At 46.9% G+C, this 24,915-nt stretch overlaps 1 protein-coding gene across 2 annotated transcripts in view; it reads left to right on the top strand.

Annotated features, from left to right (window-relative positions):
* The window catches only part of IFNGR2 (interferon gamma receptor 2), a 31,425-nt gene extending 6,735 nt beyond the window's left edge, over window positions 1–24,690 (top strand). The window contains exons 2-7 of one of the 2 annotated variants that reach the window (XM_027520615.1): window positions 2,651–2,783; window positions 10,097–10,305; window positions 14,575–14,720; window positions 18,758–18,917; window positions 19,621–19,778; window positions 23,663–24,690. In XM_027520615.1, coding sequence (XP_027376416.1) covers window positions 2,651–2,783; window positions 10,097–10,305; window positions 14,575–14,720; window positions 18,758–18,917; window positions 19,621–19,778; window positions 23,663–23,893 — 1,037 coding nt within the window. In that variant the 3' untranslated portion in view covers window positions 23,894–24,690. Of the gene's footprint in view, window positions 1–2,650; window positions 2,784–10,096; window positions 10,306–14,574; window positions 14,721–18,757; window positions 18,918–19,620; window positions 19,779–20,766; window positions 20,803–23,662 lie in introns of those variants that run through there. The other variant, XM_027521403.1, reaches the window with a different exon arrangement.
* Window positions 24,691–24,915: the final 225 nt, after the last annotated feature.

The raw sequence follows: 24,915 nt of genomic DNA, 5'->3' as shown, positions 1-24,915 counted from the left end.
TTAGCGGACTGTCTAGATGGGGGTGGGGAGGGAGGTGGAGAGAGAGGGGATGCCTCCTAAATCCTCCCCAGGGAGGGGGAGGCAGGCAGAATAATGGTCCCTAGAGAGATCCACAGCCCGATCTCCGGAGCCTGTGACCACGTTGCCTTACGTGGCAAAAGGGACTTGGCAGATGTGATTAAATGAGGGTTCCTGAGCTGGGGAGATTTTCCTGGATTATTGGGCTCAGTGGGCCCAGTGCAATCACATGGATCCTTGGAAGCTGGAAGAGGAAGTCGGAACCAAAGAGCTGGCAGCACAAGACAGGCTCAGCCCAGCATTGCTGGAGCAAGAGGCCAGGAGCCAAAGAATGTGAGCAGCTTCTCAGCAAGGAAATAGGCAGGAACTATTTCTCCCCTGGCTTCCAGAAGAAAGGGAGCATGCAAACACCTTGACCTTGGCCTGTGAGACCTGTTGTCTGACCTGTAGGAACAATAAGAGCATGAATCCGGGTTAAGACACTACATTGGCCTTCCTGGCTGGTCCCGTGCCCAGCCCTAACCAAGCCCTCACCCCCTGAGACCCTGCACAGCATCTCCTGGAAGCAGGACTTCATTTCCTGAGCTCACATTGGGATCCACTGGGCCATAGCAGCCCCAGTGAGCAGGGTGGGCCAGTCTGGAAGAGCAGCCTCCCGCCACGCTGCATCTTTGGGCCGGCTTCCGTCAGGCCTGACATGAGTTGGCTGGAGTGTCAAGGTAGCTGGTTGAATTAAGGTCTGGAAGGAAGGTCAGCCCCAGGCCTTAGCTGTGAAAGTGATGGGCATTCTGTAAGTAAACAGGTGGCCACAGACTCCAGGCCACAACTTCTTTCAGCAGGAGCACGGTGGGCCAGGCTCTCAGCTGGTCTTGGCATCCTTCTTTGAGATGCATTTACTGAAAATGTGTGTTTTGAATTTCCTGCTTGGAACTCTGGAATAGCCTGTTTTTCAGACTTTCCAGCTCTGGGTGTTTCTCATTAACCTTTTGGTCTCAGAGAAAGCCTTATCATCACCATGTGTTTCCTCACGAGAGAAAAGCCTTCCACCCTGGTGGCCTCTAGCCCCGTCCTGTAGATCACGGGCCATGCCAAGGAGGGGAGATTCTGACATTGGCAGTGGTTCCCTGCAGAACGTGTTCTTCTGCCATTTGTGGTTCTCAAACGTCTCAACGTGCATGCGAATTAGCTGGGAAGCTTGTTGAAAATGCAGAGTTCCTGGTCTGGGGTGGGGCATGGGAATCTGTATTTTAGCCTCAGTGATTATGACGTTGGGGGAGTCTTTGAGAAACACATGAAGCCCAGAAGACAAGTCCTCACCCTCCCAGGTGTCTTTGGGATTTGCACATCTGGTTTGGGGTGTGTGTGTACACATTTGTGGAGATTTCCCAAATATTCCTTATATCAAAGTCAGGGTCTCATGCTTGTCCAGTAGCCATCAAGTTAATCTTCTCCAGAACCTTCTCCAGTGTACTATGGTTTATTCTTTATTCCTGAAGAAGAAACCAAGGCCCAAGCTCTTATGTTACCCTCACTTACTACAGGCAGTCTCACCGCTGTGACCTGGGTTCAATTCCTGGTCAGGGAAGCCTTTCTCCTTCCTCTCCCCCTGCCACCTACCAATTCCCCTGTGGGACCATACCAGCCTCTACTTCCCTGTAGCTCAGATAGTAAAGAATCTGCCTGCAGTGCTGGAGACCCAGGTTTGATCCCTGGGTTGGGAAGATCCCCTGGAGAAGGGAATGGCCACCCACTCCAGTATTCTTGCCTGGAGAATCCCATGGACAGAGGAGTCTGGTGGGTTATAGGCCAAGGGGTCACAGAGAGTTGGACATGACTGGGCGACTAACACTACTACTCCTAAAGGTAGACAGGTGTCCTCATTAAGCCTCAGCCAGGACCTGCTCATATGGAACTGGAACCTGCAGTTGGAAAGGCAGCCCCAAGCCCCTTTCCCCACAGACTGTGTCAACTGTGCCATCTTTTGTTGTTCATTCGCTCAGTTATGTCCAACTCTTTGCAACCCCATGGACTGCAGCATACCAGACTTCCCTGTCCTTCACTGTCTCCCAGAGTTTGCTCAAATTCATGTCCATCAAGTCGGTGATGCCATCCAACCATCTCATCCTCTGTCATCCCCTTCTCCTCCTGCCTTCAATCTTTCCCAGCATCAGGGTCTTTTCAAATGAGTCAGCTCTTTGCATCAGGTGGCCAAAGTATTGGAGCTTCAGCTTCAACGTCAGTCCTTCCAGTGAATATTCAGGGGTGATTTCCTTTAGGATGGACTGGTTGGATCTCCTTGTAGCCCAAGGGACTCTCAAGAGTCTTCTCCAAAGCCACAGTTCAAAAGCATCAATTATGGGATTAACAAATAGTTAAACCAAGATAAGAAAGTTGAGGGAACCCTTCATGCAATCTCCAGGGAAGAGAGCCACGGGAACCCCCATATGCCATTTCTAGGGTGAAGGGCTGTCTTTAGTCAAAGGCTAAAGGCGTAGGGGATGTGTGGGGAGAATGGGTAATATCAAAACCCCAGCCGCATGAATTACATATTTTTGTAATCGACTTTTCTCCTCTTGACCCTCCCTGTCTCTCCCTCATCTCCCTCCTTCTCTTATTCTCTGTCCCTTTCAAGACTCCCTGGCCCAGCTGCCTGCTCCTGGAAACCTGAAGGTTCACCTGTACAACGCCCAGCAGGCGCTGAGCTGGGAGCCGGTGTCCCTGGACAGCGACCCGAGGCCGGTGGTCTACCAGGTGCAGTATAAATAGTAAGCAATGTTTCTGTTGGCCTTCTTCCTGGGAGCTGGGAGTGGAATTGTTACAGAACCTGAGGCCAGCTGCCTGTTCTTGCTCCTTGGCAGCACTGTAAGCAAAGTCGTCACAAGCAGATAGTCCTCTCGGACTTTTTATTTTTTGGCCACACCCTGTGCAGCATGTGAGAACTTAGTTCCCGGCTCAGGGATCAAACCTACACCCGCTGGATTGGAAGCCCAGAATCTTAACCACTGGACCACCAGGGACGTCCCTCTCTTGTACTTCTTAAATCTCCAAGGATGGAGATTTCACAACTTCCCCTCCAACCCCTCCACTCATCCGAAGGCTGAAAGGATATTGACCCTCAGGGAGCTCAGCTGTCTCACCACAGGACAGCTTAGTTGTGTGGAAGTTGATTCATCAGTTTAAGGCGGAGATTGTATGAAAGAGCTTCCTGTCTGGAAAGGGCCAGAGGTATCTTTTGGTCTTCATCATCTTCAGGTTTCAAAATCTGGATTATTTAGCCTTCTGGCCCGAATTTGGCCTAATAAGAAAGCTGTTCAATTAATGAACAATTAATTCCCAGTTTCTAAGCTGGTGATCCATTTTGCATTTTATTCTGGCCCCTCATTCTCTCCCTCACCTCCTGTTCAAGCCTTCCTACAGTTGGCCATCACTTGATTTACAGTGTAGACACACAGAGGAAGGAGAAAGGCAAAATCCAAGCCGTCGTTTACCTTGGTAGATGCATTAAGTGAAGACCAAGTTAAAATTATTGTGAGACTTCCCTTGTGGTCCAGCGTTTAGGACTGCATGCTTCTAATACTCGGGGCAGAGATTTGATCCCTGGTCAGGGAACCAAAATCCCACATGCCCTGAGGTGCAGCCGAAACAAACAAACAAAAATTATTGGCTAAGTCATTTTTAGATTACTAAATAAACAAAAGTTTTAACAGTGGGAATGCCTAGTGCTGGTGAGAATGTGGCTGGTGGACACACGCTGAATCAGAATCAGTTGTGAGCACAGCCCTCTTGAAAAGTCAGTTGTTCTCTTCATTTAGAATCGTGGGAATGTCCATACTACTTTTTTTATTCCAGGCAGACAATACAACCTTCTGTATCAAAAAAAAAGAAACCAAACAAACTTACACTCATGAAGATATACATTCAAGTGTCTATTCATGTCCATTGGCTAGAAGTTGACGAATTGTGTCAAGTTAACTTGAGAATGAGCCCTTAGGGACCACTGAAAAGGGTAATTATGTGTCATATGACAGCAGGTGCAGCTGTATCCAATTTGGAATGAATCTGTGGTCAGAACAGGTAGGGCATGTGGAAAAATTACAAGTGGTTAATTTGTTAGAGGAGGAGGTTTCCAGAGGACTTCTTTTTTATCTTTAACTGTTCAGTGTAACAATATTTGCTTAAAAAAATGATGGCCTTCCCAGGTGTCACTAGTGGTAAACAGTCTGCCTATCAGAACAGATGCAAGACACACCCTGGGTTGGGAAGATCCCCGGGGTAGGAAATGGCACCCAGCTCCAATATTCTTGCCTGGAAAATTCCATGGCCAGAGGAGCCTGGCAGGCTACTGTCCATGGGACCACAAACGGTCAGACATGACTGAGCACATTGTAAAAATTAATTCTAAACTGAGATTTGAGGCCTATCTCTGGATTGCATTTATCTATGTCTATTTTTTAGAGAGATTTTTAAGGTGGTTTTAGTATTCTAAAATCTTTATTAAATTTGTTGTAATATTGCTTCTGTTTTACGTTTTGGGTTTTTGGCCTCAAGGCATTGGGGATCTTAGCTCCCAGACTGGGGATCAAACCCACCTCCCCTGCACTGGAAGGCAAAGTCCCAACCACTGGACCGCCAGGGAAATCCCTATCTACTTCTTAAGTGATGGTAAATTTCAAACATGATCATCTGTAATAAACAGACCTGTCCGTGAGGACCAGATACATCATTTTGTGCGCAGTACCAAATGAAAACGTGGGGCTCCTGGTTCAAAAACTTTGGGGAGTTCAGGATGGCAACATCAGAGCTTGAAGTCAGGAACCCTCTTAGGAGTACAGCTCTGTGCCACTGCACCGGCCACCTGCTTAGAGCTGGCCCCGCTCAACCTTCAGTGAACACAGTCTCCTAGAGCGCTGCCCAAAGGTTGCAGTAAGAGGAAGTCGCAGCTGATCTACCCACTAGCACTTGTCAGCCTTGATTGGGGAAGTACATTTATGAGTTGACAGAGGGCCTCTGGACACTAGAAGGATTTATTAAAGCCTTTGACGGTTTCACATCACAGACTAACCTGTTTCACTCTGTTTTCTATTGGGAAAGCATTTTGTAAGATATTTTTTTCAGGTTAGGGGCTGGTTTTGGTAAAGGAAACAGAGTTGAATGTGAATGTTCCTGTTTAGCGTTCTAGTGGTAAAGAACCCGCCCTCCAGTGCAGGAAACGTAAGAGATTTGGCTTTGATCCCTGGGTCAGGAAGATTCCCCTAGAGGAGGAAATGGTAACCCACTCCAGTATTCTTTTCTGGAGAATCCCACAGACAGAGGAACCTGGCGGGCTGTAGTCCATGGTGTCACAGAGTCGGACACGACGAGCGACAGCATGCACACGCATTCATGCATCATCCCTGTTTGGAAAAGCTGAGGGCTCATGAAAACTCAAACAGAGGCGAATTTTTATGTTTTCTTTTCAAATTACAGACTTGATTGTGGAAGAGGGCCTTTGATTTTTTTTGCTGGTCTGTTTTTAGATACTTTCACAAGTTTAGGACCTTTTAGTTACATGAAGTAATTTAATTCTGAGGCTCATGGAACTTTAAATTTTCCATTCTGTTTCTCTCCAGGAAACATCACTGTAACTTTAAATGAATGTGCCTTCATTTTTTGACAGTCATGCCAGCAAAGCCAAAATTACATAGAACACATTGTGCGAAAATTTTAAGTTTAAATCTGAGGTGGCAGATCCTCTGGCCTAGAGTCTGTTTGGCCCACAATGGTTTTTTGTTGTTGTTGCTGTTGTTGTTTTCCTAACTAGTGTTAACATTTACAAATCTGGAAATTTCACTTTAAAAAAAGAACCGAATTTCTGTTTTTTCTTGAAAATAAAGGCAGGCAGAGAGCCAGGCCCTTTCTAGGTCACACCCCACTTGGCCTCTTGCCACGCCAGGGCCTGCCCACCCCAGTCTTCCCAACCCCTTTTTTCTTAACTTCACTTTTTTCTCTTAACTTCACGTTTTTCTAATTTTAATAGCAAAGCACCTTCTTTATAGAAAATCTGGAAAACCCAGAAAAGTAAAAAGTACAAAATTAAAGCAACCTGGGGTCCAAGACAAATCACTATTCTTGTTTTAGTGTATTTCTCTCTAGACGTTTTTTCTAAATACATGGACTTGTTTGCAAATATGCCAGCATCTGTGTGAGACTGAAACAAGACTAGAGTCACACCTCTGGGTCCTGCTTCCTTTTTTTTCCCCTTTTAACTTAATGTAGTTAAGCTTGTGAATATTTTTTCCTACAGTTATTTCAGTGTGAACATTTTTATTTTATGTTTTGTTATATGATGTATCACTCATGATTTTTTTTTTTTTACTTTTCCCCACCCACGAGTGGTGTAGTTGACAGTTTGTGACTATTAAAAGTAATGTCCTCAAACCGAAATCATTGATGACTGTTTTCATCCATTTCTGGAAGAGGACTTGCTGGGTTCACAGAGGACAGACTTACTTAATCATTTCTGGAAATGATGTAACAGAAGGTGAACAGGGAAATCATTGGTTGCTCAGGTTGTTAATAAATATTTTTAGATGGTGCTTAGTAGGCACCGCTGCCTTTTCATTTGAAAAGACCCTGATGCTGGGAAAGATTGAAGGCAGGAGGAGAAGGGGATGACAGAGGATGAGATGGTTGGATGGCATCAGTGACTCCATGAGTTTGAGTAAGCTCCAGGAGTTGGTGATGGACAGGGAAGCCTGGTGTGCTGCAGTCCATGGGGTCGCAAAGAGTCGGACATGACTGAGCAACTGAACTGAACTGAGTAGAAACCCCAGGCCCTGGTCCAGGCATTTTCCTCTTGTCCACGAGATCAACCTTCAAGACAATCCTAAGAATCAGATGCTCTAGCGCATCCCCATCTTATAGATCAAGAGACTGAGGAACAGAGAAGTGAAGTAACTGGGTTTGAACCTGGGTATTCTGGCTGTAGAGTCCATGTGTTTAATCACGAGGCTGTGCTCCCTCTCATGATTGAGGTTGCTTTCAAAATTAGACAAATTGGGGGACAGAGGCTGTCCATATGAACACATTGCCAGGAGCCAGGACCGCTTGCTGGGTATTGCTCAGACTGGCTGATTCATCATAGGCTGGGGCAAGAGGCTGGGGCTCCAGGCCTGGGCGGTGTCATGCCATGAGGCTGTGTTCATTGCATTATCCATTTAAATGGGGCCCACAGCAATTTATTTTTACCCTTTACAAATAGATGGGGAGCCAAACAGTGTCAGCTGTCATTTAAATTTGGATGGTTTGTGCCGTTTTAAACCCCGTTCTTAAGAAACACTTTAAAAAAGTAGTTCTGAATGTACAGAAATAACATACAGAAATGCAACAGATTTCTGTGTATTAATTTTGTAACCTGCAACTTTACCAAGTTCATTTATGAGCTCTAGTAGTTTTCTGGTAGCATCTTTAGGATTTTCTGTGTGTAATGTCGTGTCATCTGCAACAGTGACAGTTTAACCTATTCTTTTCCAATCTGGATTCCTTTTATCTCTTTTTCTTCTCTGATTGCTGTAGCTAGGACTTCCATAACTGTGTTTAAAAAGTGCTGAGAGTGGACATCCTTGTCCTGTGCCTGATCTTAGAGGAAATGCTTTCAGCTTTTCACCACTGACTGTGATGTTAGCTGTAGGTTTGTCATAAATGGCCTATGTTGTGTTGCCATGTGTTCCCTCTATGCCCACTTTCTGGAGAGTTTTTTTTTTATCATAAATGGCTGTTAAATTTTGTCAAAAGCTTTTTCTTCATCTGTTGAGATGATGGTATGGTTTTTGTTCTTCAGTTTGTTGATGTGGCATATCACTGATTAATTTGTGAATATTGGAAAAAATCCTTGCATCCTTGGGATAAATCCAAAACGGACAAGTTTGGAGGAGAGGGGAGGAGGTGGAACATGGTAGGTTAGTTCCCCGGCTAATCCCAGAGGGGGCCTTTTGCCCCAGTTCAACAGCTGGAATTGGCAGGGAGAAGGTGAGAGTACCTTCAGGTATCTGTGTAACTTTAAAAAAAAAATCACCCACCTGCTTCTGTAGCACAGCCCCCAGTCTGAGAGGGGGCGCCTGTGGTTTGTGATCCCCTTCCCAATTAGGTCCCAGGACTCCAAGGTACAGTGGTGTGTGAGTCTGGTGGGCATCTTCGGTGGAAGCCTTGGCCACAGGTATTGATATCACTTTCATCGGGTTACCTGCCACTTTAGCAGAAGCTGAGTCTCCAGACTGGGTCAGAGAGACCCTTAGAAGCCCACGTGGTGTGGGAGAGCTGGCGGCTGTGACCCCAGCCTCATCTCTCCTGTCTCCCCTGGCCCTGCTTTCCAGGCCAGAGTTGCTGTCCAGGGCACAGCCTGTCTCTCAAGGGGACACTCCCTGCTGCCCCCACTGAGGCTTCTGGAGTCACCCCTCTGCCTTTTCTCAAGTCTGTCACCTTAGGACAGAGCTCAGAGTCGGGGATTAGTAATAGAATCCCGCATGGGCATGTGGTATCGGAACAGGGGGTACATTCTCAGTTACAAGGATGCATGGCCTTACAGGCAGCAAGGTTTCCTTGTGGGCAGGACTCTATTTTTTACAAATGGTTTATTCTTTCCTGGTTGCACTGGGTCTTCGTTGTTGTGCAGGCTTTCTCCATTTGCAACGAGCGGTGGGCTGCTCTTCATTGCATCGTGTGGGCTTCTCACTGTGCTTGCTTATCTTGTTGGAGACCACGTACTGTAGGCTTGCAACTTAAGGCATTGCAGCCCGTGGGCTCAGTAGTTGAGGCTGGCGGGCTCCAGAGTACAGGCTCAGTAGCCTGTGGCACACACAGGCTTAGTTGCTCCGCAGCATGTGAAATCTCCCCAGACCAGGGATCGAACCCTTGTCCCCTGCACTGGCAGGGAGATTCCTATCCACTGTACCACCAGGGAAGTCCATGACTCTTTTTAAATGGGCAACTATGGGGTGAAAACAAAGCTCTACACCAGTGAGAAACTGGGGTGTGGTTGCATGAACACAGTATCGGTTCTAAGACATAGGCTACAGAGGCTGAGTTTGAAGCATTAACATTGGCTGTGGAACAAAATGGGAGAAAATATTTGCAAACCATATATCTAATAAGGGACTTGTATCCAGAATATATCATATAAAAGAACTCTTACAACTCAGCAATTAAAAGGCAAATAGCCAAATCAAAATAGAGACACAGGATTTGAGTAGACGGTTTTCCAAAGAAGATATGCAAATAGCCAGTAAGTACATGAAAAGATACCCAACATCATTAGTCACCAGAGAAAATACAGACGCTTGAATGGCTTCAATAAAAAGGTCATAATAACAAGCCTTGGTGAGGATGTGGAGAAAACGGAACCCTCATACATTGTGGCCGGGAACATAAGATGATGCAGCTGCTTTGGAAAACAGTTAAAAAGAGAGTAACTATATGACCTGGTAAGTTCATTTCTGGGTATACACCCCAGAGAACTGGAAACATAATTTCACACAAAAATTTATATGTGAATATTCTTAGCATTATTCACAGTAGCCAAAAAGTGAATAAGCCAAAAGACAAATAGCCAAAAGACAGCCCACCTGTCCGTCAGAACATGAATGGATAAACATGCAACCGGACGTTAATTTGGCCATAAGAGGGGATAAAGTACTGATACGTGCTACAACATGTATCACACTTGAAAACATACTAAGTAAAACAGGCTAAGTGAAAGGCACTAATCACAAAAGACCACATCAGTTATGATCCCATTTCTATGAAGTGCCAGAACAAGCAAATCCTTAGAGATAGGAAATAGATCGGTGGTAGCCTAGTGATGCTCTAAGCATGGGGGTTGTTTGGGGGATGATGAAAATATTCTAAAACGGGTATGCGGAGGGTGGCACCACCCTGCGCATATACTGAAAGCCATTGAACTGTCCCCTTAAGTGAGAGCAGTGTGTGATATGTGAGGAATATCTCAATGAAAAAAATTTTTTAAAAACTCAACCCTGGGGGAACTGTGATCTGTGATCAAAGAGAGATTTCTGCTAAGTGAAATCCTTTTTTCCGTTTGCAGCAGCACCAGTAGTAACTGGTATGATGTCAACAAAGAAGATAGCAAGGTGGATTGTACGAACCTCACCGGGACAGAGTGTGACTTTACCGCAAACAGCCTCTCGGAGGGGTTCCCACGGCGTTTCAACATCTCTTTACGTGTTCGAGCTAAGCTCGGGGGCCTCGTTTCTGCCTGGGCAACAGCACCTTGGTTCGAACACTATCGGAATGGTAAGGGGACTTGGGTACAAATTCCTTTAACGTTTGCACTTTGCTCTTTGCTAAGCGGTACTGACTCCATGCGCCTAAGTCCTGCCTCTCAGCCTAAATAACCAGCACCCAGATGGGTGTGATGGTCAAACCAGAGTACTGTCCACAGAGGCTGGGGCTAGGGGAGGGTGATTTGCTACACTAGGGAGTTGCTAAACCACAGCCTGCAGGTCAAATCCGGCCATCGACCTGTTTTTGTACATAAAGTTTTATCAGAACTGTGATGTGTGTGTACACGCATCACATAATAGATATTATCATACATAATAGAATATTACTCAGCCATTAAAAAAGAATGGAATAATGCCATTTGCCACAGTGTGGGTGGACCTGGAGATTGTCACACTAAATGAAGTAAGCCAGACAGTGAACGATAGATATTATATGATATTACTTACATGGGGAATTTAAATCTATAATACAAATGAACTTATAAAACAAACAGATTCACAGATATCGAAAACAAATTTAAGGTTACCATAGTAGAGAAAGGGGAGAGAGAAATTAGGAGTGTGGGATTAACAGATACATACTACTATATATAAAATAGATAAGTAGCAAGGACCTACTCTGTAGCATAGGGGACTTAAAATAACCTATAATGGAAAAGAATTTGAAAAAGAATGTATATACGAAAAAATAAAAAAATTAAAAAAAAAAGAATGTATATACGGGTTTCCCAGGTGGCGCTAGTGGTAAAGAACCCACCTGATACTGCAGGAGACATAAGAGACACAGGTTCGATCCCTGAGTTGGGAAGATCCCCTAGAGGAGGGCACGGCAACCCACTCCAGTATTCTGGCCTGGAGAACCCCACAGACAGAGGAGCCTGGCGGGCTACGGTCCATGGGGTCACACAGAGTCGGACACGAATGAAATAACTTAGCACCATGCACGCAAAGGTATATATATACACACACACACACACACCTGAATCTAACACAGTATTGTAAATCAATTATTCTTCAATTTAAAAAGTTTTATCAGAACACAGTTTCCCCATCTATTGATGGACTGCCCAGTGCTGCTCCCATGCTGCAACAGGCCAGCTGAGCAGTTATGTTGGGGGCTGTCTGACCTGTCAGAGCCTAAATTCACCCTGGCACTTGACTGAGAAAGTTGGCCAACCTCTCTGCTGAGTGGGATACTATTAATAGTGTATTGGCTTCACTGGTCACCATCATCTGGCACAACTTCTTTTATGTTCAGGAAAGCTCTTAATTCAGCCTTGACTGGTACCTGTCGCATAGCAGAAAATATCTGTGGAATGACTGCATGAACAGATGTCCTCCCGGATATTGGAAGGGAGCATCAGAGTCATCAAACACTAGTTCATAGCCTTGTTCCTTTTGCTGTTGTTCAGTCACTGAGTCGTGTCCGACTCCTTGCAACCCCATAAACCACAACACACCAGGCTTCCCTGTCCTTCCCCATCTCCTGGAGTTGGCTCAAACTCATCTCTTTTGAGTCGGTGATGCCATCCAACCATCTTAGCCTCTGTTGTCCCCTTCTCCTCCTGCCCTCAATCTTTCTAGCATCAGGGTCTTTTCTAATGAGTTGGCTCTTGGCATCAGGTTTAACGATTCATTTTTTACATGGTCAGCTATGCCTGATGATTCTCCCATGTCTACACAGATGCAAAGTATGGAACTTCTTAGGATCTTTATTCAAGCTCAACAGAAGTATAAGACAGTTGAGGAAATGTGATTGCTGTCTAGATATTTGATGACTTGCTAAGCAATTGTTGTTCACATACTGTAGATGTTATAATGGTATTTTGTTTATTTTTTAAAGGGAGGGGTCTGGTCTTTTCAAGATACATATCTTATAGATGCAGCGATGTAATGTCTGAGATTTGTTCCAAACCATCTGGAGAGTGGGAGGGTCAAGGTGGTCCTTACAAGGTGAAGGAGAAACAAAACTTCCTGGACCAAGACGGTTGATGTACAATGGGGTGACTAGTACATGCTCTTTGGCTACAGTCTTCTCTACTTGCTATGTGTTTGAAATTTCCTGTAATAAGAAGCTAAGGGGGGAAAAAATCAGTATTTGCTAGCAGTTTGAGGATGGGACGAGAAGGCAGGGTGGTCCCTGCCAGCTGGTCATCTATGGGGACCAGGCCTCTGTCCTTGAATGGAGCACCGCCAGACATCTGAGCTGTACCTCAGTGGGATTAGTAGGGAACAGAGTAGGCAGCGACAGAAGCAGGGCCCATCGTGATGTCACCAGGCCCCTGGCAGCCAGCTGCTGCTGTCTGTCTTCCTGGCCGGAAACGGCTGGCTGTGTCATTGGTTAAGTTACTGGCAGAGTGTCTCTTCAAGCCAGTGGTGTTTGCAGAGCCCATTGCTGCTTTCGGCACTTGTGGTCGAGTCAGGATGGGTAAACAGCGTGACGATGCCTTACCAAGGGCTCGAGGGGAGAGGGGTTGGGACAGTGGCTGAAGGCGGCAGGCTTTAGCATCACGTAAACCTGGGTTCAAACCTCAACGCTGCCCCTGACCGGCTGTTACTCTGGGCAGGGTCATATCCCTCTGGGCTTCAGTTGCCCCCTCTGAGAAATGGGGATGGCCTTGCATGGTTGTTACATGCAGATCTGTGCGGACACACATGTAAAATCCGTGTTGCCAGGTTTCAAGTGATCGCTCAGGCCGTGGGCGCCGCTGTCGGTAGTCACCGCACAGACCTATCAGGTCCTCCTTCTGGGCCTGGAGAGAAGGCAGGCTGTCCGCCCTGGAGAGACAGGCTCATCACATTGGGATCAGACTCCTGGGCGCTGACCTTTCAGTGGTGAAGGGATGTGGTCATCCAGGCACATACACCCACTCCCTTGGGTGAGTCACAAAAAAGTGTGGAGAATCTGCTCAGCGGGGAGGGGGCCCTGGCCCTGCACATGGGTGGGCTGACCGGCGCTCTGGCGACTTCACCGTCTGAAGGGCACCTTGAAGATATGCGTGCCAGCGTCCGTGAGTGGGTGTGATGCAAGCTTTTTCTGTTCCTCATGGCCAGTCTGCTAACAACACTGAGGCTTGAGACGGGCCCCACCCGACAGTGTATCTGTCTGGACTTAGTTCCTCCACCAGAACAAAGGAGGTGAGAGGGCAAGAGTGCAGGCCCTCCGGGGACCAGTTACTTTACGCAGAGAGAAAGGTGGCCAGACCACGTGCCTAACCTCCCCAACCTGGGAGAGCCCAGGGTGGGGCGTGGAAGCTAGAGAGAAAGCCAGCCCTCCTCTCGTGAACAGGTGACGGTTCCCAGCGATATGATCGTCTGCGTGCGTGTGTCAAACGTGCAGAAACAGGCCCCTAAGAACTTGGAGCACATGACTTGTTCCTTGATCTGAGTTCCTCCGGTTAATTATACAGGTTAGATGCTTACTTAATAAAGGCTATAGTCTTTCTTCTATAGTGTTCCAGAATCACAGTACTCTCCAGTGATGTGTATTCCAGAACATGAAAAGTCTTAACAAATAGATACATGATAGTGTTGTTGTTCAGTCGCTCAGTCCTCAATCCCCTGGACGATAGCCTGCCAGGCTCCTCTGTCTGTGGGTTTTTACAGGCTGGAGTGGGTTGCCACTTCTTTCTCCAGGGGATCTTCCTGACCCACGGATCGAACCCACATCTCCTGCAAGTCTCCTGCATTACAGGCAGGCTCTTTACCCCTGAGCCACTGGGGAAGCCCTTGTGATAGCAGTGTTTCATGTTATTATCTTTAAGTGTGTCCTATTGGAAAAAGCTAAAAGAGAAATGTGTTTAAGTTTGCAAACACCACTTTTATCTATATAAAAAAATATGTAACAAAAAGAAAATATATATAGAAGGTAAGAGCTAACAAAATCTTTTCATGAAAATTTGACCTTTGGTTAACCTTCCAGCTCTCTGGAAACCTGATAAAAGCTAGCCTATAAAACATGTTATTAGCATAGCATACGGCAGAAAGACCTCTGGTAAAGAATCGGCCTGCCAATGCAGGAGACACAAGAGACACAGGTTCGTTCCCTGGTTGGGAAGATCCCCTGGAGGAGGAAATAGCAACGCACTGCAGTAGTCTTGCCTGGAGAGTCCCATGGACAGAGGAGCCTGGTGGGCTACAGTCCTACAGTCCCTTGTGGCGCAAAGAGTCAGACACGACTAAAGCAACTCGGCACTGCACAGTATATATATACACACACATACATGCACACACGTGTATCTACATAGACTGATGGATCTCGTTTGTAATTCTATTTCAGCTACCATTGGGCCTCCAGAAAACATCCGGGTGACCCCAGAAGAAGGCTCCCTTATCATCAGGCTTTCTGCTCCCTTCGATGTCCCTGCCACCGAGGCCTATTTTGTGTATTGTGTCTACTACTGGGAGAAGGCAGGAGCTAAACAGGCAAGAGCGTGTTCTTCTCTGTTTTTGATGTTCTTTTCTTTGGAGTTTCTGGGTAGCAAACGAAAGGCCAAGGAGGGGATTTCCCTGGCAGTCCAGTGCTTGAGACTCTGAGCTCCCATTGCAGTTGGTGGGTTCAACCCATGGTCAGGGAACTAAGATCCTACAAGCTGCTCTGCTCAGCCAAAAGGAAAATCAAGTGGCCAAGGACACCAGGGTATCCCAGTGCACCCTTAGAGGACAAGACCCATCTGCAGGGCCCTCTCTGCCTCCTATCACACAGTCCCCGTGGTCTGAGTCTGGATTCAGCTGGTGCCCAGGAAGTCTTTGCCACACTCCAGCAGTGGGAAGGTCTCATGGGCCTGTTTCTACTCATGGGCCTATTTTTACTCCTGCAGTCTGCAAGGTTAAGCTATGTGACATCTCTGATCTGAATGGTTTTCAAAGAAGGCAATGCGAATAGGTGAAAAGTCTCAGTGAAGGCGAGAAGAGGGCATGTTCCAAGGAGAAGGGCCAGTAGGTTGGAGAAGGCTGGGCACATCCGGGAACCGCACATGCCCGGATCCATCAGAAATTCGGGCCTGGGACTCCCCTGGTAGTCCAGTGGTTACGAATTCACCTTCCAATGCAGAGGACACGGGTTCAATCCCTGGTTGGGGAGCTAAGATTCCCACATGTCGCAGGGCAACCAAGCCCATGCACCGCAACAAAGACCCAGCACAGCCAAAATAAAAATAAATTAATTAATTAAAAAAAGAGAAATGGGGCCATGTGAGGGCCTTGGGCAGGGTAAGGTTGACAAAGGAGGGGTCAGAGCAAAGGGGCCTGGTGTCTGGGCCAGGGTCATCTCCAGTGTCTGATCATCCAAGCTGCATTTTTTTTCCTATTTTTTGGCCACACTGTATGACAGCAGTGGGGGTGGGGGGTGAGCCTTAGTTCCCCAGCCAGGGATCGAACCTGTGCCCCCTGCCGTGGAAGCCCAGAGTCATAACCGCTAGACTGCCAGGGAGGTCCCTTCAAGCTACATTGAATGATGTTTCACTATGTGTGTGAACCTCCTGATTTCCTACGTTCAACATTACTCTAATTTTTATAAGAATTTTAAGAGCTGTATGTTTACCTGGAGCTTTCTTCGTGTCTGGCACTGGGCCGGGCACTTTGGATACATCCTTTCGTTTACCCTTTGCACCCATCAGTTTCACTGAGAGGGAGAGGGAGTGTGAGGACTGCCCGAGGCACTCGGAGGAGGCGCCTGGCTCCAGAGGGCCCGTGCTGTCAGTGCTGTGTCTCCCACGTTGCTGATGTTTGCACTTGCTCTGTTTCTTTATGAAAGTGAAAGTCGCTCAGTGTGTCCAGCTCTTTGCAACCCCATGGACTACACAGTCCATGGAATTCTCCAGGCCAGAATACTGGAGTGGGTAGCCTTTCCCTTCTCCAGGGGATCTTCCCAACCCAGGGGTCGAACCCAGGTCTTCTGCACTGCAGGCAGATTCATTACCAGCTGAACCGCGAGGGAAGCCCCTGTTTCTTTACAGTGAGTGTAAAAACACCAAGGAAGGCAAAACTCACTGAAGGGCAGACTCTCAGCAAATAGGGAAGAAAGAAATAATCGTTTCCCAAAATCTGAGTTCACAGTTCTGGTCAACTGGAACAGAGGAGGTCTGGAAGAATCTGGGAGGGATTCCCCTTTCAACCAGAGCATCTATGCTTTGGACTTCTGTGAGCAAAAGATTCTGCGGCTAAAGTGACTCTGAAAGCCACTGATATGGTCTCCATTCCAGCTGTGAGTCCAAATGTCAAGGGTCCCCATACCCAACCCCTAGATTTGCTCCAAGGATCCTCGGGGACTCAGCGTCCAGTTGTACTTAAGGCTGTGACTTATTACAGAGAAAAGACACAGAACAGAGTCAGCAAAGGGAAGAGACACAGGGGGCAGAGTCTGAAGGAGTCCAGGCAGAAGCTTCCAGGAGTCTTCCCCTCATCACACAGGCTACTCTCAATTCCCCCGACAACAAGAGTAACCGAGTATGTGAAATCGCATCTCCCAGAGAAGCTCCTGGGATACTCAGTACCCAGGGCTCGTACTGGGGGCTGGTCACACAGGCACCCTCGACCCAGCAGAGCCACCAGGGCTCCTGACTCCCAGAGGTAGAGCAGGTGTTCAGCATCAGAAGCATCATGTATACATTAAAACAGCCTTATCACTTAGGGATCTGTGGGACGCTCCTCAAAGCCAAGTTCCCAGATGCCAGCCTTGGGTCAGCCTTGCAAACAAGACCTTTCTAAGGACAGGTCTCCTGCGTTCCTTACTGTCTCAGGCCTGAACGGTAGCTCTTCTCTGTAGTCTGTGATTCTTCTGGAATAGCCAACTGGCTGCTGAAATAAACTCAAAAAAGAATAGTGTTGGGACTCCCCTGGCGGTCCAGTGCCTAAGAATCTGCCTTCCAAGGCAGGGAACCTGAGCTCGATCCCAGGTCAGGGAACTAAGATCCCACATACTGAAGGGCAACTAAGCCTGTGTGCCACAAGGAAAGATCCCACGTGCTGCGGCTGAGACCCAACACAGCCAAATAAATAGATAATTTTTTTAAGAAAAGCATATTGTCCTTAAATTTACCTTTTTTAAAATAATTATTTCTTACTTAAAAAAAAATTTTGGCTGTGCCAGACAGCTTGCAGGAACTTAGTTCCTCGACCATGGATTGAACCCAGGCCATGAGAGTGAAAGCGCCAAGTCCTAAACCACTGGACTACCACAGAATTCCCTGAAATTGCCTTATGTGGTGTCATATTTTACTCCTTATGTGGAGTAAAAATTGTTTCTTTTCTGCCCTGGCAGTCATCATCGTTAAACAGGAGGGGAGAAAGTTTTGAATCATCTATAATCCTACTGTTCAAATATAGTATGACCGTTTGTATTTTTAAAAGTAAGATCATGTCCTATATACTGTTGAATGATCTGCCTTTTTTTTCAGTCAACATATATAATAAGCCACTTTATCTCCACACTCTGAAGCTGCCACCATTTCCAGTGGTTGTAGCGTATTCTGTGTGTGTGTGTGTGTGTGTGTGTGTGTGTGTGTGTGTGTGCGCATGCGTGCTCAGTCATGTCCGACTCTTTGTGACCACATGGACTGTAGCCTGGCAGGCTCCTCTGTCTATGGGATTTCCTGGGCCAGAATACCAGAGTGGGTTGCCATTTCCTTCTCCAGGGGATCTTCCCGACCCAGGGATCGAACCTGTGTCTCCTGCGTTCCTTATCACTAGCACCACCAGGGAAGCCCTAGTGTTTTCTACTGTATCTCCCAATATGAAAGCAGTCCTTTAGGAGAAATCCCGTATCCCCATAGTGTGTGGTGTCTTTTTCTCATTTCCCCATAGAATAGTGACAGTTTGCCCGGAATGAGAGAGGGGCCGTTGACCGAACATGTGGAGGTGACAAACCGGAGGGAGGTGTCACGGCAGGCGAGGGAGACAGGGGACAAGATCCTCTAAGAATCTGGGACCCAACTCTTCCTTGATGACATAAATTTCTAAGACCGTGTTCACCAGAACTATAAAGGGAAGCAGCACAGTGAAGCGAAAACCAGAAGCAGATTCGGAACCCAAGGAACAGTATTTCCTAGAATGCCCTTTTCCCCTCTGTTCATCCACTGACTTGAAACTGTAGACGAGACTAACCATGAAATATACAATGTTCATTTCAAAGGAGAAAATTTCGTCCTGGAAATTGGGATTTGCTAAATTCCAGCTCTGGACCCTCCATTGCTGTAATGGGGCTTCAGATCTCACAGCCAGAAACACAGCTCTAATGCCGTCAGCATGTTTCTCAACACTCCTCCCGTTTCCACACGTGAAATTTGTCGGCTGTAAGCGTTATATGTATAAAATTGGTATTCTGTCTCTTTAAAACCAGAATTGCCTTATTCTTTGGTTATTGTGTTCGATGTGAATTTGGGGAAACACTGGAGAAGACGGAAGGCCTTGACCATCCCTGTGTGGGTAATTTACATGTGCGGTTGTTGATGCTTGCTACGCAGGTGACACGCCCGTTCAGGAGTAACTTCATCACATTGAATGATTTAAAACCCTTAAGAGTATACTGTTTTCAAGTCAAGGCAGAACTGTTTTTGACCAAAGAAAACATCTCTCGACCTGGACATTTAAGCAACATATCTTGCTGTGAAACGGCAGCAGATGGTAATGTATGCTTTCCTAAGTGCTTTCTTTCTGAGCTGGAAACAGAACACTCCTAAAATAGTGCAATCAGGAATTGCTTTTTTGGTGAAGGGTGGTGATGAGCGTAGGGAGATCCAGAGAGGACGGGCTAAGACAGCAATTCACGGTAGATACAACGAGGCTGTGCTGGAATCTCCAGAACAAGAACTGCCAGACGGGTAACACCTGCTTTGTTTTAGGATTGCCTTTGTTGTTCAGTCACTCAGTCGTGTCCGGCTCTTTGCAACCCCATGGACTGCAGCACGCCAGGCTTCCCTGTCCTTCACTATCTCCCAGAGTTTTCTCACACTCATGTCCATTGAGTCAGTGATGCCATCCAGCCATCTCATCCTCTGTTTCCCCCTTCTCCTGCCCTCAATCTTTCCCAGCATCAGGGTCTTTTCCAGTGAGTCAGCTCTTCATATCAGGTGGCCAAAATATTGGAGCTTCAGCCTTAGTATCAGTCCTTCCAGTGAATATTCAGGACTGATTTCCCTTGGGATGGACTGGTTTGATCTCCTTGCAGTCCAAGGGACTCTCAAGAGTTCAATAAAGCATACAGGGCAGGGTGGAAGAGAGCAGTATCCATTCATTTTCCTGGGACGTCAAGTGTATTTATGCAGTGATGGATGAGAAATTACCTGATGTGTGGGTCATCTTGTTCGTTTTTCGGTTGTCTCTCTAGCTTCTGTCAAGCTTCAACAAGACTTCCTGGCTGCCGGAACCACCTTTTTGGTGCTGTCAGTGGTGGTAGGGTCCTGTCTCTTCCTGGTTCTGAGATACAGAGGCCTGGTTAAACACTGGTTCCACTCTCCGCCGCGCATTCCATCACAGATAGAGGAGGTATGTACACGCCCACAGGGGTGACTTGTCAGGCTTTCTTGCCCCCTAGTAAAACCTAAGAGTAGGACAGTGGACAAAGCCACAGACACAGAGATCAGAGTTAAAAGTGGTGCTTGGTTACTTGTACACTCGTCTTCACAGCAGCATTACTCACCATAGCCGAAAGGCAGAAACACCCTGAATGTCTATTGACAGATGAATGGATAAATAAGACGTGGTGGGAATTCCCTGGCGGTCCAGTGGCTGGGACGTGGCACTTTCACTGCCATGGCCCTGGGGTTCAACCTGGTCAGGGAACTAAGATTCCTGCAAGCCTCATGATTCACCACCCCCGCCCCCACCAAAAAGATATGGTATATACATATGAACGGAATGTTAACCTTAAAAAAAAGAAGGGAGTTCTGAGACATGCTACGATAGAGGACCTTGAGGACATTACGATCAGGGAAATAAACTAGTTACAAAATGACAAATACTACATGATTGCACATACTCGAGCACTTAAGAGTACTCACATTCACAGAACCAGAATGTAGGATAGAGGTTGCCCGGGTCTGAGGGGAGGGAGGAAATGGGGAGTTCGTGTTTAACGGGGACAGTTTCAATTTTACTATGAAAAAAATGAAAAAAGTTCTAGAGACAGATGGTGCTCATGGTTGCCCAACAATCTAAATAGACTTCACACCACTGAACTGCACGCTTAAAAAGGGTCAGGACGGTAAATTTTATGTTATGTGTTTGTTGTTGTTCTTTAGTCACTCAATCGTGTCCAACTATCTGCAACCCCATGGACTGTAGCCCGCCAGACTCCTCTGTCCATGGGATTCTCCAGGCAAGAATACTGGAGAGGGTTGCCATTTCCTCCTCCAGGGCGTGTCTCCTGCATTGGCAGGTGGATTCTTTAAACTGAGCCACAAAGGAAGCCCCTGTGTTATATGTACTTTTCCACAATTAAAAAAAGTTTTTTTTTTTTTTTTAATGGCACGAGGTTGGCCAAAAGATGGCCTAGTCTGGCCCATCCAGGAGATTGGCCGTGGTAGGTCCCACTGGAGACAACACATCAATCCCAGGCGTTTGGAGACTGCCCCCAGGGAGCCTGGCTGGAGCTCACGGACCAGTGGAGGCTGCAGTCAAGAGCATGAGCTTTGGGTTAGACAGTGTGCACGCAGGAGGATTCTAGAGGAAACACACCCAGAGCCATGAGCTCAAAGCCTTGCATGCCTAGCGCACAGGCCATGTTACTTTAAAGAATTTAAGAAAGAAAAGTGGAATGGGTGGGCCTTGTTGTTCAGTTGCTTAGTCACGTCCAACCCTTTGCGGCCCCGTGAACCACAGCACACCAGGCTTCCCTGTCCTTCACCATCTCCCAGAGTTTGCTCAAACTCATTCCATTGAGTCTGTGATGCCATCCAACCAGCTTATCCTCTTACCCTCAGTCTTTCCCAGCATCAGGGTCTTTTGCAACAAGTTGACTGTTTGCATCAGGTGGTCAAAGTATTGGAGCTTCAGCTTCAGCACCAGTCCTTCCAACTTCCAATGTATATTCAGGGTTGATTTCCTTTAGGATTGACTGGTTTGATCTCCTTGCTGTCCAAGGGATTCTTAAAAGTTTTATCCAACACTCCACTTTGAAAGCATCAACTCTTTGGTGCTCAGCCTTCTTCATAGTCCAGCGGGTCTTACAGATAGTCTTGTTTTCCTGCCCAGCCACACCGCAGCCCCCCTCCCCAAGGCTCAGTGAGGCAGCCAGGTCCTCTGAGGACAGAGCCATTGGGACATTCTTGGGATCACAAGCTAGCTGATAGAAGAATACTTAAAACTGTTTGCCTCTGGAGGTTTATCATTCTTCAGTAAAATCAGAATAAAAGTACTAGAAACAGAATCTCATGTTGTTGTATCTCGTCTATAAAGACAAAGTCTAGAAAGAGCTGTAGTCACTTGATTTCCTTCATATGTCATGAGCTGTTTAAGGGACACAGACATTATGAGAAATACACATTGAACTCCCTACTGGGACCTGCATACAGATGCTGTAGGATTCTGCTTCTATGAAGACTCTAAGTAGAATAACAGTCAAACTCATAGAAAAGCAGAGAGTAACACAGTGGTTAACAGGGGTGAGGGGAGAGGGGAGTGGGGCATTGCTTTCAAATGGTAGGAAGTTTCAGTTATGCAAGATGAATAAGTTCTGGTTTCTGCTGTGCAAGATTGTGCTATAATTAGTACTGTGTTGTGCCCTTAAAGGGGCTTCCCAGGTGGTTAAGATTCCACCTACTAATGCTGGAGGCACAGGAGACTTGGGTTCAATCCCTGGGTTGGGAAGATCCCCCGGAGAAGGGAATGGCAACCCACTCCAGTATTCTTGCCTGGGAAATCCCACGAACAGAGGAGCGTGGCAGGCTACAGCCCATGGGGTTGCAAAGTGTTGGACATGACTGAGTGACTGAGCACGCACATGCACTTCAAAATGTGTTAAGAGAGTAGAACTCAAGTTAGGTGTTCTTACCACAAAATTACAATAACGGCAACAACAACAGCAACCGATTTTCCTGGTTAATACTGTCACAACAGAACAGCTGTCACCTCGGAGTTTTACTTGCATTAATAATCTCCGTCTCGGGACTCCCCTGGTGGTCCAGTGGTTAAGACTCTGCACTTCCATTGCAGGGAGCGCAGGTTCAGTGCCTGATCAGGGAACTAAGATCCTGCATGCCATGTGATGAAGCCAAAACACTAAAAAACAAAACCAAAAAAACCCAAAAAACTCTGTCTCTCAGTAGAACTAGCAGCCGGGCCCCAGTAAGTGAGTTTACTGCTACTTGTTTCTTTGGGGCTTGAACCTAAAACACAGAGCCTTTCGATTTGCTTTCCTGGGAAAGTGTGAAAAGTCTGTATCAAAGGTCACTGAAGTTTCATGAGAAAATGACTCATGTTTCACTTGTATTTTTGAGGTTTCGCAAGTGCACGTGACATGCTGCTGCTCCTCTGCTCACCAGCCAGCGCTAAGCTGACTGCATTTCAGTATCTTTCAGCATTTCCAAGAGCCATGCGGTTGGTTCTTGGTAACTTGGTTGTGGTGGTCGTCATTGTTCAGTCGCTCATTCATGTCTGACTTCCCTGTGACCCCCATGGATTGTAGCCCGCTGGGCTCCTCTGTCCATGGGATTTCTCAGGCAAGAATACTGGAATGGGATGCCATGCCCTCCTGCAGGGAATCTTCCTGACCCAGGGATCGAACCTGCGTCTCCTGCTTTGGCAGGCAGATTCTTTACCACTGAGCCACCTGGAAAGCCCTTTGTAACTTGGTAATTGATGTCTAAGCCCAAAGCAGAGGCAGGAGAGACACAGCACATTAAGGGTGTGGATCAGCATTTCAAATCAAGGACCTGCACTTTCTCATTCGCCCATGGCTGCCCGCTGCAGATCCTCCGCACCCATGTGTGTGTTATATAAAGCAGAAACACCTAGTGGGTGGGGTAGCTGAGAAAAAAATGCCCGTGAACTTTCCCTCTTCACCCTTACCTTGTAGGTGACCAGGAGGCTTCATTTCCTCCTTTCCTGAAAAGTTAGAATTCCGAGACATTCCAGGTGAATAGCCCACAAGCCCTCATCCAGCCAGTGCAGCAAGTCAGAACTTCATTTCTCGAGTTACACACCTTACACACTTTCAGAGTATCCCCTTGGTTGGCCCTTGGATTCGTGTGCAAGCTATTGAGATGAGGGGTGGGGAGGGGTTTTCAGGATTTTTGAAGCTGTTTCATTGGTGGACAGAAGTGGAAGTTACACCAAAATGATATAGGATTATGCCAACTCAAACTAAAGTCAAAAGGTCTTATATCTGGAACTTACAGACTAATTATGGTGATGGTTTTCAATTTTTCAAGTATTTAAAGGATCCGGCTCAGCCCATCTTAGACGCCCTGGACAAGGACAGCTCGCCAAAGGATGACACTTGGGACTCCGTGTCGGTCGTGACGTTTCCAGAGAATGAGCAAGAAGGGAGTCCCCAGAGCACTTTGAACCAAAGTGCTGGTCCAAGCCACCAGCCCACGGAAGGAGTTCTCTGTGCCAAGGAAGCTGCGACATGCCTGTCAGGACTGGATGGAGCCACTTGATCCTTAGTCTCATCACAAAAAGACCTTGGGGGTGCCTGGGAAGAAGTCAGTTGTGGGAGAGACAAACATTTTTTTTAACTAGTGAAAGTCGTTCAGTCGTGTCCGACTTTGCGACCCCAGGGACTGTATAGTCCATGGAATTCTCCAGGCCAGAGTCCTGGAGTGGGTAGCCTTTCCCTTCTCCAGGGGATCTTCCAAACCCAGGGATGGAACCAGGATCTCCTGCATTGCATGCAGATTCTTTACCAGCTGAGCCACGAGACCTAAATCCTGCAAGTTTCTAGACTGATTCTGCATACCAAAAAAAAAAAGTTTTTGCTTAAACACTAAAAAGGCATGTAATCATTTGTTAGCAAACAGGCTGTGACACCCTTGTGATATTTCGGACATTGTTGCCTGGCCTGGGTGGTCAGGAGACGGGGTCCTTTCCTTGGTTCTGGCAAGGCCTAGGGCCCTTTGGGCAGGTCACGGAACCTGTCCCAGCCTCTCCTGTCAAAGGACACTCAGTGGCCCTTGACACCCATCTCCTGGCTTAAAATGTAATTAATCCCGTGAATAATCTTCTAGTAATTTAAGGGACTTTTTTTTTTTTCCAAACTAGAAATAAAAGACTGTTTCACTAACTTTTTATCAGCCTGTGTAGGGACATGTCTGGTGACCCAGTGGCTAAGACTTCATGCTTCCGGTGCTGGAGATGGCGGGTTTGACCCCTGGTCAGGGAACTAAGACCCCACATTGCTGCACAGTGTGGCCAAAAACTGTAAAGAAATCAATAGACATTTGAAAGTCTGTGTGAAGGTTTCCTCTCCACCTTCTTTATTTTAGCCTCTTTTCTGCAAAGTTTCAGCTTTTTGCTATGACGCTATCTATGATGCCCAGCAGACTCACCCAGAGGCCACGCAGCAAGAACTTCTGACTTGTGTCACTGGACTGCTTGAAAAGTTAGGCAGGGGGTTTGCAGAAGCTGCATCAGCACTGCATTCAAATGTGATGTGTCGCATACGTCGAGCAAGGCGTGTAAA

Source organism: Bos indicus x Bos taurus, chromosome 1 (genome assembly GCF_003369695.1).
Source record: "Bos indicus x Bos taurus breed Angus x Brahman F1 hybrid chromosome 1, Bos_hybrid_MaternalHap_v2.0, whole genome shotgun sequence".
Lineage (NCBI taxonomy): Eukaryota > Metazoa > Chordata > Mammalia > Artiodactyla > Bovidae > Bos > Bos indicus x Bos taurus.
The sequence above is the reverse complement of the archived record's forward strand: the minus strand, read 5'-3'. Positions and strand labels throughout refer to the sequence as shown.